The sequence below is a fragment of the Austrofundulus limnaeus genome, unplaced genomic scaffold (assembly GCF_001266775.1).
Source record: "Austrofundulus limnaeus strain Quisiro unplaced genomic scaffold, Austrofundulus_limnaeus-1.0 Scaffold294, whole genome shotgun sequence".
Taxonomy (NCBI): Eukaryota; Metazoa; Chordata; class Actinopteri; order Cyprinodontiformes; family Rivulidae; genus Austrofundulus; species Austrofundulus limnaeus.
In genome coordinates, this window is record NW_013952696.1 from 109096 (window position 1) to 124177 (window position 15082).

At 39.1% G+C, this 15082-nt stretch overlaps 1 protein-coding gene across 2 annotated transcripts in view; it reads right to left on the bottom strand.

Moving 5' to 3' along the window:
- The window catches only part of LOC106526794 (abl interactor 1), a 35568-nt gene that overhangs the window by 7637 nt on the left and 12849 nt on the right, over window positions 1-15082 (bottom strand). Inside the window, exons 3-7 of one of the 2 annotated variants that reach the window (XM_014021478.1) lie at window positions 8621-8797; window positions 4163-4177; window positions 3531-3634; window positions 2120-2260; window positions 1750-1850 (exon numbers count right to left, since the gene is read on the bottom strand). In XM_014021478.1, the coding sequence (XP_013876932.1) occupies window positions 1750-1850; window positions 2120-2260; window positions 3531-3634; window positions 4163-4177; window positions 8621-8797 (538 nt within the window). The remainder of the gene's footprint in view (window positions 1-1749; window positions 1851-2119; window positions 2261-3530; window positions 3635-4162; window positions 4178-8620; window positions 8798-15082) is intronic. The other variant, XM_014021477.1, reaches the window with a different exon arrangement.

Sequence of the window (15082 nt, forward strand, 5' to 3'; positions counted from 1 at the left end):
AAAAACCTGACATGTAGTTAATGAAATGCAAATTAAAATTGCATGTGAAATTAATAATGAAGTGGCTTTAATGTATGTTCTATATTGTTCTAAAGCAGGGGTCACCAAACCTTTTGAGACTGAGAGCTACTTTTGGGGTACGGAGTATCGTGAAAGGGCTACTTGTTCGATACAAACATAAAGTGGCACAACTCACCTTTAATTATATTGTTATTATTAATAATAAATTTATACATGTGAATATTTGACTCCCTGATTAGGAACAAGGTGGAATTTCCTTTTTGGCTCTTAATTCCTACTAAGTCTTGTAGATACAATGCTCCCCATAACTGTGAAAATAATTTGTTCTCCTTCGTTTTAATGCTTCTTTCCCCTCTACTCAGGAGGAGTGAATCACCTGTTTTCTGTGGGTTTAACGTGAGATAACAGTGACATTTGTTGACATTATTTGKAAAGTGTTTTGTTAATAAAAGCTCAGAGGAGCACACGGGTGACTTTGGTTCCTTTTTTAATATTTAAATTAGAGCGCTGCTTCTCTGATCAGTCCATCGGTGCTATTTTTTGAACGTGTCCTGCAGGCGACTCAGAAGGGGTCTGCGGGCGACCTGGTGCCCGCGGGCACCGTATTGGTGACCCCTGCATTAACGTTTGATACAAAGTCTGTTTGATACAAAGTCCGTCTACAGTCTGTCTCTCTACAGACTGTAGGACCCGCCCTGCTCTGCTCTGATTGGCTAAAACTGTGACTCTGGTTCTCTTTATTGGTTGAAAGCAGCGTCAGTCAAATCCAGCCAGATAGAAGCCCCCGACAACACACGTTTTTTTCTCTCTCTCCTCTTCACCTTTAAGAAATCCGCAGCGGAGACGAAGAAATCCGTCCTGCCTGACAAAACTTAAGACCCTTGAGTAACGTATTCAAGACTAACTTACACATTATTCATAAATTCAATACTTTTAAAGACCCTTAATTTTAGAAATATGAATATAAGACTTTTCAAGACTTTTCAAGACCCCGCAGACACCCTGCCATATAAATGAGACCCTGAGTCAGACCCAGAGGCAGAGTTGTGGTCGCAGTTTTTTTTTCTGCCCCTCCTCTGTCGGAGCTCTGCACTCACTCTGCATGCTGTTACCAGGGCAGGTAATTGGAGCAGCAGTGGTCAAAATACCTCAGAAACTCGAACAAATGGGCTAAAGCTAAAAACAATAGAGGTACAGGAGAAAACGTGTTCATAACGAACGAAAATAAATAATTAAATTGTTTGTGTCCATGTCAGTCTCGAACCCTGATCTCCTGCTCTCTGGTCCAACACTCTACCCATTGCTCTATTGGAGGCTTGTTGTGAATTGAGCTACGCATTGCACAACAACAACGTGACGGCTTTTTATACTGGAGGTGGAGCCTCACGCAGGGGTTGCTAGGTAAGGGGCTGAACACAGGTTCCGGTGGGTTGTCGTACGGCTTGTGACATCACAAAATGTAGGAAGTATAAAACTTGTCATTCATATTCATTAAAAATACATTTACTTACAGTAAATATGCCCCTGGGTGCAGTTTTTTGGTCCTAGGACTGTTTTTTTAAGAAGTAAATACCCAAAGTTGAGTAAAAAAAAAACTTTAAAAAGTGAATTTTGCATAATAGGTCCCCTTTAAGTTAAGCAAGAAGTTGACTAGAAGTTGTCCATGTGAATGAGAATACAATGTGCGTGACAAACAGAAGAGGCTGGGTGTCAGCTTCTGGAACTTACCTTGGCCCATACTGGGAGGAGAAGGGGTGGGGACTGCAAGGGGGACACCAACTCCACTGCCTCCACTGTTCTCCCTGCCGCCGCTACCCCCGCTGCTGCCACTGCAAATACAGCAGAAACATTTTTAGCCGATCACCAGAGACAAACACTAATTACACAACAGGGTTTGACAACATGTCATTTACTCTCTAACGTGTCATTCTGCTTGAATAATTGTCTCATCGTTGTGGCAACAGATTCACAACTCTGCGATGCATGTGTACAACTTCAAACAGGTTAAAACAGTTGGTTTTATGAGTATCAACATTACAGTCCTGCCTGAACTTGATTCCAGGTAAGTTTTCTTTTATATTTTGTTTGCGGATGCTACCTGTGTGTGCGGGGTCTCTGGTTGAGTGAAGCTGTGCGTGCAGGGCTGTGCTGGTTGCCCAGTCTGGCCGGGCTCGTCATGTAGTCGTTGGGCACCACTGGGGGCTTCACAGGCTCCAGAGTTTTGTAGGGAGTGTTGCGGCTAGATTCAGACAAACAACACAAAGAAGGAAAGCAGAAATGATCAATATAATAAAATCAAGGAGAAGTTAGAAAAAAAAATGTTCTGACTAGGGGTGTAAGAAAATATCGATATACTAAAATATCGCGATATTTCATTTCCCGATACTGTATCGATATTCTAAAGCCCTGTATCGATTTTTAATTAAGGTTTAAAACGTCAACTTTCCTGCCAACGGTTTATTTTTATGTCATAGTTCAGCCTCTGACTTGACAGCTAATTGGCAGTAGTGAGCCAGCCATTTGGCTCCTCCACTTCTGAGGAGCCAGAGAGTAAGTGCAGCATTAGCATCGTGAGTAAACATTAGCATCATGCACCGATAGCTGAATCAGAGCAGAAAAGACCGACTCCCTCTGCCTTCTAAGCTGAGGTAAGGTTACGAACAGTTACTTATTTGCCAGAATGTCTGTATTTTAAGCCAGACTGAAGTGTCTCGTGCACTCTTTTTCCAACTGTAGTCAGCCGTCACGTTACGGAAGGCAGGCATGCGTCTAGCACCATGAGCTCAGTGCTCCCCTCTTAAGATGCCCCATGACAAAAAATGTCCGGCTAATCGCGTCCAAGTCCATGATACTTTGAGTTTATCCTGCTGTGCTCGCTTCAAAAACAGTTTTGTTTTAAGAGATTTAGCTATGTTGTTTAACTTCTCCATTTTTTTTTACTGGTTTTGGGACCTGCCCTGCTGTACTGTGTATGACTTCGACTCACAGTTATGCAAATCACGTTCTGGATGCAGGTCAGCTGATCCCATAAACTCTGTGTGCAGCAGCTTTGTTTACTGAACTTGACATCATATAGGCTATTTTTAAGTTTGTTGGGTGACCATATTGTTATAGTAAATTAATATTAAAATCTAAACGCTGCAAAAAATATATATTTTCAAACTATTTATTAGCAAATTTAGTCTAATAATTGAAAACATGGATGAAATAAGAAAAATGAAACAAATACAGTACATACAAATCATACTGAGTTTTTCATTTAATAGAAGTTTTGAACAAAAAAATGCAATATATTGCCTTGCTTACAGTATCACAATATATCGTATCGTGACCCCTCTGTCATGATATTTATCATGTCTCCAAATTCTTGCCAGTACACAGCCCTAGTTCTGACACTGCTCATAAATACAACCAATTTTCGCTTGTTTGTCGGTGGTGGAAATCTTTCATCTGGTTTATCTTTATAAATGGAGACTTATTTCACTTGGATTGAACCATTAACTTCTTACCCAAGAGTACCCCGACCTGCCATAGGAGGGCTTGGAGGTTTCTGTGATGGTGGGTTGGTCCTGGAAATGGTCCCTCCTCGTCCAGCTGAATTGTTCCCATGTTGCTAAAGAAGCAAAAACAGATATTGGAGCAGTTGTTGTCTTATCTGCTTTGCTGAAACCAAGACTTTCATCTCCTTCAACATCAATTCACTGGGACGTCATTTTAGGATGTAAAGCAAAACTTGATGTAGTTTTATACATATATATTTATTTTCCTTTTTCTTTACTTTTTTAGCTCCACTGGAAAGAAAACATAAAACTCCTCTAAAAAAGATAATCATGCTGTATTAAGTGTTGACAATTATTCATAGCTATATGAATAAAGACATGAATATGTGGCTATTTGATAATAAATGCTGTCAATCTGAAATATAAACATTTAATGCAAGCTGAAAATCTCTATAAAAATTGTTGGTTTGTGTAAATTAAAACAATAAACAATATTACTTTGTAAAATTGCTTTAAATAAAGTTAGTTTCTTAAATAAAAAAATGAAAATACAAAAACAACAATGAACAAATGAACACATTGATGCTATAATTATGTCTAACAGATGAAGAAGAAAAAGAGGAAGCACAAGTATGTCTTACCTTGGCTTTAAGCCACTGGTTGCCAGTAGACAAAAAAGGAGACAAAGTTGGTTAGACAGTACAAAAAGCAAGTTTTATTTTAGTCATATTAATAAAATGAAATCTTACTGCACTAATAACAGACACTGTTTACTTTTTACAACAAAGACAAATGTAAAAAAAGCAAATAAGAAACTACTGGAGTGAAAAATGGTATTAAAAGGCTAATATATGTAAATATACAAGAAGGTTAAAATTCTGTACAATTCTACTTTAAATTTATTTACTCCAATTAGAAGTCACTGCTTGTTTGTGTATGTTTTGTTACTATGTAAGGCATTTTTATCTTCTGAAGACCCACTGCTCCCAAAAATGACATTTGACCTTATGTGGCCCAGATTTTGGGCTCCATAAGTCCTTTTTGGGTTAGGGGTTAGGTTTAGGACCAAGGTGTGAATTGAGTTAGGGTTAGGTATGAAATGAGAGTGGTTAAATTTAGGGTAAGGATCAAGTTTAGACTATAGAAATGAATGGAAAAGTCAAAGGAAGTCAAAGAAAAGTCCTGGTAAAGATACACAATGTTTGAGTGAGTGTGTGTGTTGGCTACTCATATAGAGGGACAGATGGATTGTCTCTGTTAACATTAGGTCATTACTGCTGTCCCTTGTGCATTTCTAAGCATACATGCCAAATTGTACAGACTGTCTGTACATTACACAGATTTTCCACCATTTTACGTCTACAGATGTATAGAGATAATTTCACAGATTTTTTCAGAATCTCAGCTTTACCTTAAATTTGCATCTCCTGTAAAGATATGCAGCAAACAGCAAAATATGCTGCTAATTTGCGAATGATGCAAACTCCAAAACACACAAACACGAGAAAACACATGCAACAAAATATGCTGCAAAGGAAAAATTTTTTAATTCTAATAAATAGGCCAAATCAACCAAACAAACAAATGCAAAGGCAAAAATGTTGCAAACACCAAAAACACTTAACAAAAAACAGAACTAAATTTAAGAAATGCTGGAAACTTGCTCCACAAAACAAAACTGCACTCTACCACCACGTCATTTAGAGACTGTTAGATATATCTAGAACAGGTACTGTGTTTCCAAGGAAGTTATTTTTTAGCAAAGCTAAATAGTTTTGGAAAAACTGAATTTACTTCTGGAATAAATATTGAACAGCCCCAGGCCTTTTCCACAAGTAAATTACTTGTGGACAAAGCTGTTCAACACTTATTCCACAACAGGTAAGATAATGCCCACAGGGTTGCCAGATATTGTGAGAGGGAGTCATGTTGGGGGTTGTTTCCTGAAATCCACTGTCATCTCCACAGTTCTGAGAGTATTTAGCTCCAAGTTATTTACCCTACACCAGAGCACCACGTGTTCAACCTCCATCTGATATGCAGACTCATCCCCGTGAGTCCAGTGTGGTGTCGCCTGTAAACTTTAAGAGTTAAACAAAACCTGTAAACTTTAGGAGTTAAACAAAAAGGTCGTAGAGCAGTGGTGACAGTAGGGCTGGGTGATATGGCCCAAAAAAAATCTCAGATTTTTTTCATCCCAGATTCGATTTTCGATTTTAATCGATTTTGTTTCCCACTTAACGGAGTGCCTCTGTTTCAGCTGTTGAAACAAATTTGTTGTACTCCTGCTTTTTGTATCAAGAGCCTTCAAACAGATTTTGCAGTGAGGTGTTCGGTTGTGAAACCTAACCAGCTCCAGAAAACTGAAGAAACAGTGCCTTTGTTTGGGAAGTAGATCCTCTCTGCTAGCTGTCATATTGTCCTGTCATGTACCAAGCATCTTGAGGAACAGGTGGGGTGGCCTCTGAACTACAGAAGCCCCAAAGAGTGTATTGGTGAGAAAAAAATCTCCATTTTCCTAAAATTAAATCTTTATAAATGGCAAATTCAAATTAATCGATTAAATCGATTTATCGCCCAGCCCTAGGTGAGTACACATCCTTGAGGAGCCTTTGTACTAACTGTGCGAATACGGGAGGTCTCCTCCCACTGCCTCACTTGCTGTTCCCTACCTGCCAGAAATAGGGTTGGGCAATATTGGCAAAAAAATTTAATCACGATTAATTGTGGTATTTAGCCGATAACGATTAATTTGACAATTAATCCCCTGGAGTCCCTGGACACCCTCATGTCCTGGTCACATGACCAATTTAGTGGGAAAGATTTGCTCTTCGTAAAAATCTGTTCCAAATTGTGTCAAAATTAAAGATATCAGGCTATACATCAAATTTTAAATTGTGTTGATAGATAAATAAATTACAGAACTTTTTTTTAAATGTTCGTCTTATTTGATGCAGAGAGGAGCACCGAGCGGACTCTGCCTGGTGGCATTTATCGTCTTAATCGTCAAGTGGTGCCAAATAATAATCCATTAATGTTTTTCTGACCATTAATTGCACACGATACGATTATGCCCAACCCTAGACAGAAAGCTGGTTTAGGGTTGGGTTAAAAATAATCAATTGAATCAATCTTGGATCAATTTCATTTAAATTTGGGAAAATCGATTCATAGGGCATGACATCGATTTTCCTCCATGGCGTCTTGTGAGTGATGACATTCAGCGCTAACGTTAGCTTCTGACAACAAGTTGTCTGGGGCAAAACAAAAGAAACTAAGGAATCACTAACATTACCAGCTGACTCTCCGCAGAAAGATAAACATAACAGAGACCAACTTTTATTTACAAAGATTTACGCCTGTACACGGTAGAGGAAAACGAAGCTTCGAATGGCTTGTTCAGGTACTTAAGACCAAAACTACGGTATGTAAACAACTGACTGATACTGTTCTCCCCGGCATGTATAAATGTGTGAAAGACGACATTCTAGCAAAATCTTTTCGTTTTTCAAACCCAATCAACAACATTTTCACCAGTAAAATCTTTAGTTGTGTCTTAGCTGCATGTGCTTTAAAGTTTGATTGACATTTTGATGTGGCCCACTGATGTTTTACGTGCTACTGGGACATAAACTAGGCCATGAGGCACAGTGATAAATAACAGTAAACCATCCGGGGAGGATATAATGTGTCACTGAAACTGTGTTACCCTGGTAACCCCTAGAAATGCCGATAAAGGTTATTGAGGCAAAGGGAGTGAGCACAGTCAAGCATGCATATGTGAATGTGTCTTTCCAGACATGTCTGAATTCCCAGCTCTTTTGAGCTGAGCTCCCCTGGACATGAGGGAAGAAAGATAGAAGGGGTGATGATGAGGCAATATTCCACAGCCAACAGGAAGCATGTAAGTCTGGAGAGCCAACAGGCTGACTGCAAATAGTGGTTCCCACATAGAACGAACATACTGTGGTTGTGTAAGTGTCAAAACCAAAACTGCAAAAAATTCCCACATGCATGAATTGAAATACAACTCATTATAGAGAATGGCTCTGGGTAACGAGGGCTGTAGCCGTTAATCCTTCTGAATTATTCACAGATGTGTGCAGAAGAGAAAGACAAAGTAGAATGTGATGTGCATTTCTATCTGATCCAGACAAATACACATCCATGAACACACACATGCACACACACACGGCTGGAAAGAGATGCTTTAAAAAGAGACACATGAAAAGGATTCAAACTAAATTTCTAATATTTTATCACAAACCAAACTACATTTCCTTAATCAAATAAAGACTCAAAGTTTAAAATTGTATAAACGTTTGAGTCATATTTTCTGCAGGTAGTTTGCCTATAAAATATTGCTGACATTTTTTGGCACTTCCACTGATCTGCACTGATTTCTACAGAGATTTATCCATTTTCTGCATCCTCGATTGATGCTCGATTTGCATAGTGAGCCATGCCAAATCTGCCTGAGCGTGAGCCAGCTCTCAGAGGAAGAAACACTGGCTTTTGAATTTGAATCAGCGGATGTTTGAAAATCAGCGGACGGCCGATATCTTAACACAGACCGACCGAGGGGGGTGGGGGGAGGGGGGGTTCAAAAACTGAATCAAACACATTACACGCATGACTGGGTGGACACTCACAAACACAGAACATTTTTAAATTGAGAAAGAGCGAAAGAATGAAGAGAGGGAAAAAAACAGGTATAGAGTATATACATTATATAAATATTTAATGAAGTGAAGGAGAGCTGAAAGGTTTCTTTTTCTTGTACTCAACAGTGGATGTGATGGAAGGAGTAACACTTGGCAAAGATGTCTCCCTCTAGCTCACACATTTACACCCACACACCAAATAACTTCCAGCTTTAAACTGGGCACAAAAACATAAATCGTAAATCCCTTTCAGCTACAGTAAAAGAGATTATAGTTATATTTACTGATGTTGCTGATGTTCCTGAGCTAAGAAATTAACTATACAACATTCTGTATGTGTTGTCTTGGGGTGTAACTAATATTTGTGTCTTCAGTGTTCTTTCATTTACTAAAAACTACTTGTAAAGATATAATAAAGATATAAAAGCTTCTTACTTTGACGCCGTGTCCAACATCGTCTAGCAGAGTGTAGTCAATGGGTTTCCGGATGTAGCGCACAGGCCGCTCCATGTTTGCCGGAGCGATGATCTTGTGGGTGCGAGAGGTGTTCTTATTTGTGGTCAGAATACCAATTTCTCGACGTGCCACCTTCTCCTTATGAATGTCCACTGTCTGCCAGAAAGAAACATGAGACAAAAACCTTTGTTATGGAACTAAACACGTGCACTTTTCTGTTTCTTTTCATGAGTTTGAAAAAGTTCTAATTTTCTAATGAGGAGCCTGTCTGGACAGTTTCTGTTCCAACTAATTTTATTTCAGTATCTGTTGTTTTAACTTTACTGCATTGTTACAAATTCAGCAGAGGAAATATCTGACCATTACTTTAGTTAGCACCATAATATTTAAGATGATGAAAATGATGCAGAGTAATTGTTATGATTTATTTTTTGTTCATCAGAAGTTGCAGTAAATTTTGAGATTTACTGTCCTGTTCTGAGGCCAGTTTCAAAGAGCTCACATTTAACTTTTTATTTCAAGACTAGCTGAAAATGCCAATAACATACATCAGCAGTTTCAGTCATTATCACATGCAGGAGGCACCTACAAGGACTAGACCTACGTTTATGAATGATAAATGACACTTTAGGAACAAGCAATGTAAGGATAAGGGAGGGAGTAATGAAGAATAATGAGTGTGTGGCACTGAAATTAAGTATATATAAGCAATTATGTTAAAATAAAGTCCAGACTATTTACATATCAGAACACAAGAAACCAAATCTTCTTGTGTTTGATGCATTTTAAAATTAGGCAAGTACCTCAGAGGATAGTTAGCAGAATATCAGCGTAAAAATTAACAGAGACTATTTCGAAAAGGGCAAACAATGTGTGAAAAAAACAAGTTAAACCGAATGCTTATTCAAAAATTAAAAGGGTTAATAGCAATCAGGTGCTGCTAATCAAAAGCATTGAATAATGAATCATATTAGCAACTGTGAAAAACTCTAAAAGTAGAAGTTTTGAAAGTTTACACATACACATGAAAGACGTCAGTAAAGATCTTATAAAAGTAACTGTTGTTGCCTGTCATTTTGGGAAGGGTTATAAACGACATTTAAACATGTCGAGGTCAGTGAGAAAGACTATTCCTAAGAAGAAAACTGTCAAAATAGCTGCCAGTCTGTTCAAGAGTGGATGTCCCACCTGCAAGTACACATCAAGGTCAGACTGCAACCCTCAGCGAAATCACAAGAGCCACATCTTAGGGTGTATTCAGACCAGGAAAGTCCTTTGGTCCAATTGTTTGGTCCGGACCAAAAAATGACCTTTTTTTTTTTCGTTTGGTGCGGTTTGCATTCACATTGTGCTTTTTTGCAAATGAATTATAACTTGTAAGCAAAGCCATGAGGCTGACGATCATTGCTCCCATTGGACAAAAAAGGACGGGGGCGGGACTGAGCCACAGATCCAGAAGAAAACAAGGAAGTCCTGCATGCTGCGGTTCTGATGAGCACATTTTTGCTGATAGTACAACTGCAATAGCATTTAAAATGTCAGAAGCAGCTAATTTAATGGTGGTTTCATGATGATATTCTAATTTTGGAGCGGCGTCAGTAAATCTGTCCCGCAACCCAAAGGAGACGAGGTGCTCTGCGTGTTCTGACCCACAACATGCCGGCAGCAGAGCTGCTAACAGGAGACGACGAAACAGGTATGATTTCAGTATATTTAGCTCAGCAACGGTGGCCTGTGAAGTCCAAAAAGGTGCACGTTTAATGCAGTTGGTTCGGTTAGAGTCCAGTCTGTATTCACACCAGAAGCAAACTGAAGTGAACCACCAGAGTTCGTTTGGAAGCGGACCGAGACCACCTCAAAAAGCAGGTCTCGGTCCGGTTGTTTGATCTGCACCAGTGTTCACATGAATGTATTCACACCTGCACAAAACTCCAGACCAACGCTGGAAACGAACTCTGGTCCGTTTAAAGCGGAGCAAATTATCAGGTCTGAATACGACCTTAGACTCTATATAGGATAAATGTTGCAACGGTCCAGTCAAAGCCCTGAACAGGACCTCAGGAGAACTGTTCAGAAACAAATACTGATGCATTAATGATCTGAAGCAATGTTGTAAAGAAGAGTGGGTCAAAAATCCTCCACTGCCAGGGCCTGAATGGTTCAGACAAAACAGTTACGACTGTTTTTAAAAGATATTTATTCACATGGTTGACTTCTCTCCAACTGCTTCATCATTATGAAACAGTAAAATTTCATGGGGTGTGAACTACATAAACACCATTTGACCAGATAAGACCAGATGAGCACCAAGTCACAACAAATGTTGTCTCAGGGCACTGTACAAAAACATTCACGTACATCATAAAATCCACTTAGTAAAAGGTATGATCCGCAACAGTCGGGTTCTTTAATATGAAGCCTGTGTCAGCTGAATGTGAGACAAATATAGAAAAAACATGCTGGACCCTTCTGTTAAGAGAGGAAACCAATATTCCACACCCAGCTTTAGATGGGAAGTAAGAAAAAAAGAAAAAAGACGCACCTATTTCCTGCCTGTATTAAACGAGAAGAAATGGTGATTAGAAAAAGTGAGAAAAACAAAATGCGGCTCTGGAGACAAGAAAAGTGAAAAAAAAAAGTAGTGTTCTGCCAATGTTAAAGAGAAAATGAAGAAGGGAATAACTGGAGATGGGATTACCAATAGGAAAATTAAAGGGGGGTATGTATTTTCCAGGCACATACTTCAATTTTATACCACAACCAAGTAACCTATGTTATTTATGTCAAAAATAGATCTGACTTCGCATGAGTCTATCTAAACAACCATGAAATTGGCATTTGTCTCTTTAAGAACCTCCTACCGATTCAGACATTCCCACTTCAGCACATCTTCAAATAATGGTTCAGGGGAGGGGTGCTCTGGGGGGCAGGAGCTCGGCTTAAGACTGAGCTCCAGAGAGGAGCTTTGTACTAATAGGCGGTGCTTTGTACGAGTAAGCATTTAGGCAGCTCCAAATGGCTAACACAGGAGATTGAAGGATTTCTCAAACATGCAAGCAGGGGTGCACCAAAAAATCGTTTTGCATCAGGATCGATTTAAAATTTCCCAAAATCGATTTTTAAATATTAAAAAAATAAAAAAGAAATAAAGAAAATCCAAAGGTTGGGTATGCATGCACAGAAAGCACCAAAACAAAGAGGAAACTACAAAACTGTAGAGATTCAACTGACCCCGTCTATACTGAACGCAAATATTTGGGCTCTTTTTGTTTTTTACAGAATGAGTCTGAGTTTGACCTGAGCTTCACTTTGTGCAAAATTTGCAAAATGAAGATGAAGCACTTTAGGAAGACAACAAATGGGCTCACATTAGTTTTGAATGAAAAATCGATTTTGAATCGTGACCCCGGAAATCTGAATCGTGAGATAGTAAAAGATTCCCACCCCTAATGAATGAGTCAAGCAACACTCTATTTTTGATAAAGCAATGACAATATAACATAATACAAAGCTCAAAAACTCAATTTTGCATAATACCCCTCCCAAGAGTAATCATTCAAACATACAAGGTGCATAAGCTGTTCTGCAAGCAACAACAGTTGTTATAACCATTCATCCTGAGTCTGAACTGTTTCTGCAAAAGAACAAATACACTCAAACAGGAAAAATTAAAGTGACCATCAACTTTATTTCAACATCAGAACAAGTACTGCTAAAGGCTGCACTATATGTAAGAATCTGTGTGAAACTTAAGAGACATAAAAGCTCTTATCTAATCACTGATGACTGTCTGCTCTTCCTGTACTCTCTCAATCTCATTTTCTTTTGTAATCTTGACTGTAACAGACATCTGCTGCCAGATGAACCTCTTCTGTGTCTCTGGGAGCAGATGGTTCAGACTAAATAATCACTACTGGACCTTCAATGTACATTTTGCCTAATAAATCTAACTTTATAATAGCAACAGCATATGCTGAATCATTACTGGAGACAAAAAATGTGTTACTTACTATCATTAACTTAAACTTTGTGGACACAGATTTCTCAGGTAATCTTTTAAAACTAAAATGTAAAATCCAGGATCCAAATGTGCTGCACTAAAGATCTGAACTGAAATCAAGCTAAAAGAAAGACACAGGAAGTGGTTCACTGAGGAAATAAATCTAAAAATAAATGAGAAAGTGAGACAAAAAAAAGTTGCATTGATGCAGAATTAAAAGACAACTTGATCAAGTTATCCTCCTTTGTGGTAAACGCATGTATATTTTTAGGCATGCCTATCTAATCTAATTTTAGAACCACAACTCTGCTTTTGATTTTAAGTTGATGTCGCTTTTATAGTTTTATTCCTCCACAGCCTCCTTTCATGGGATTTAAATAAAAATTGGACATGGCACAGTTTTTTGTCTTCTGTCTGTTTCTAAACTTATTTTAACTAATTCAGCTGAACTAAGCTTGAAGCTCAAGTTTAATTTACTAATGTAAAAAACAACAACAAAAAATAAAATAAAACACTTGTGCTTATGTGTTCAAAAACCAGAGAGGTTGTCTGGGTCACAGAGGAGTTTGGCAGGATTCAGGCAGGCACAAGGAGTTCAAATAAAATAAAGAATTTATTCAAACATAAATAAAAAGCTGGTGTGGCAGAAAAACAACACGGGGGAAACAGAAGACCTAAGGCTTATTTCTCAAAAGACAGTTTTATACATCCAGGATATCAGCTGTAAACTGAGCTTGAACAAGCATTCAAATTGTAAACAGCTTTAATCAGTAGCTCTAACATTAAGACTCTCATGGTGCGTTCACACCAAACGCGATTTCAGCGTCAAAATAGCTTCCAACGCTTCAAGTTGGACGCTTGTGGTCAGACGCGAGTCAAAATTGCTCTTGAAGTGCTCGATGCGCGTCGAGAGCCTCCCCGCCCCCTCCCTCCTCTGTCGGTCTCTGTTTATAATGTCGGATGAAATAAAGGAAGTGACTTTGCTTTATTTACTGAGTGCAAAGAATGTCACGCACATCAGAAAATTAATTCATAATTAATTCACTAGATAATTTAGAGATGTTCTAAGTTTAGTGAGTTTCATCACCCAGGAGCTGCGAGCTGACTCGAGGCTCGGAAATATTTTTGTGCTGTCTAGTTTGATGAGCTGCTGACCCGCGTCTGTGCTGATATCTGCTGCCAGGACGACGACTGTAGGCACTTGATTTCAGCTAAACAGCTCCTGTCCATCTGTCTCAGGTTAGTGGACATCATTCTGTCCCGTCAGAAAATCTGTCACTACGTCACACAGTGGAGTCTCTCTGATTGGTTGACGCGACGCGTCGAGCTGCAACAGTTCAGATTTTCCAATTTCAGCGATATGCACATCAAGCGCGTCAAATGCTCAAATCGTTCAAATCATGTCGCTGCGAGCCCGAGCCGCAGCACTTTCCGACTCTGCTTGATGCGCGTCCATCTTAGACTTTGCATGTAAACCTGATGCTCCTGAGGCTGAAATCGTGTTTGGTGTGAACGCACCATTATGCTGCGTTCACACCAAATGCATTTTGAGCGTCAGTAAAAAGATCACTAAAATCAATATTTTTTTACAGGCTGGTTAGGGATGTTTTGACAGAGTCATATTGTTATACATTCTTTCAAATGTCTGACGTTCAAATTTCGTGCAGCTAGCACTTTCCTTTCTCAAGTTATGACTAAAATTAATCTTAAAAAAACATGTTGCTTCCTGCCCAACTCGACCAAACTACTCCCCGCCTCAACCAGTGAGAGAAACTCCACTGTGTGACGTAGTGACACATTTTCTGACGAGACAGTTTCCTGAATGATGTCCATTAACCTGAGACAGACGGACAGGGGCTCTTTAGCTGAAATTGAGTGTTGAGGGAATCGGCATCCTGGCAGGAGATATCGGCATCAATGCAGGTCAGCGGCTCATCAAACTGAGCTCGGGACCAAAATAGTTCTGAAAGTGAGCCTCGAGTCAGCTCGCAACTCCTGTGTGGTGAAACTCACCAAACTCAGAACGTCTCTGAATTATCTGGTGAATTAATGATGAATCAATTATCTGAAGAGCGCGATGTGCTCTTGCTCTCTGTAAATAAAGCAAAACCACTTCCTTTTTTTAATCCACCATTAAACAGAGACTGGCAGAAGAGGGGGAAAAAGTCAAAATTGCTCAAAATTGTCTCTCGATGCGTCAAGCGAGTCTAAGTTTTGAGTCCGACCTCAAAGTGCAAAAGCGTCCAACTTGAAGCTTTGGACGCAATTTTGATGCTGAAATCGTGTTCGGTGTGAACGCAGCATCAAACGCCAGCTGTAAATCATTTAGGATTAATGCACGTCCACTGTTTACTTACTAGACCTATTGGATCACAGATTTCCAGATCTGGGGTCTCATTTATAAAGGATTGCGTGGAAACCATACTAAAAGTGAACGTACG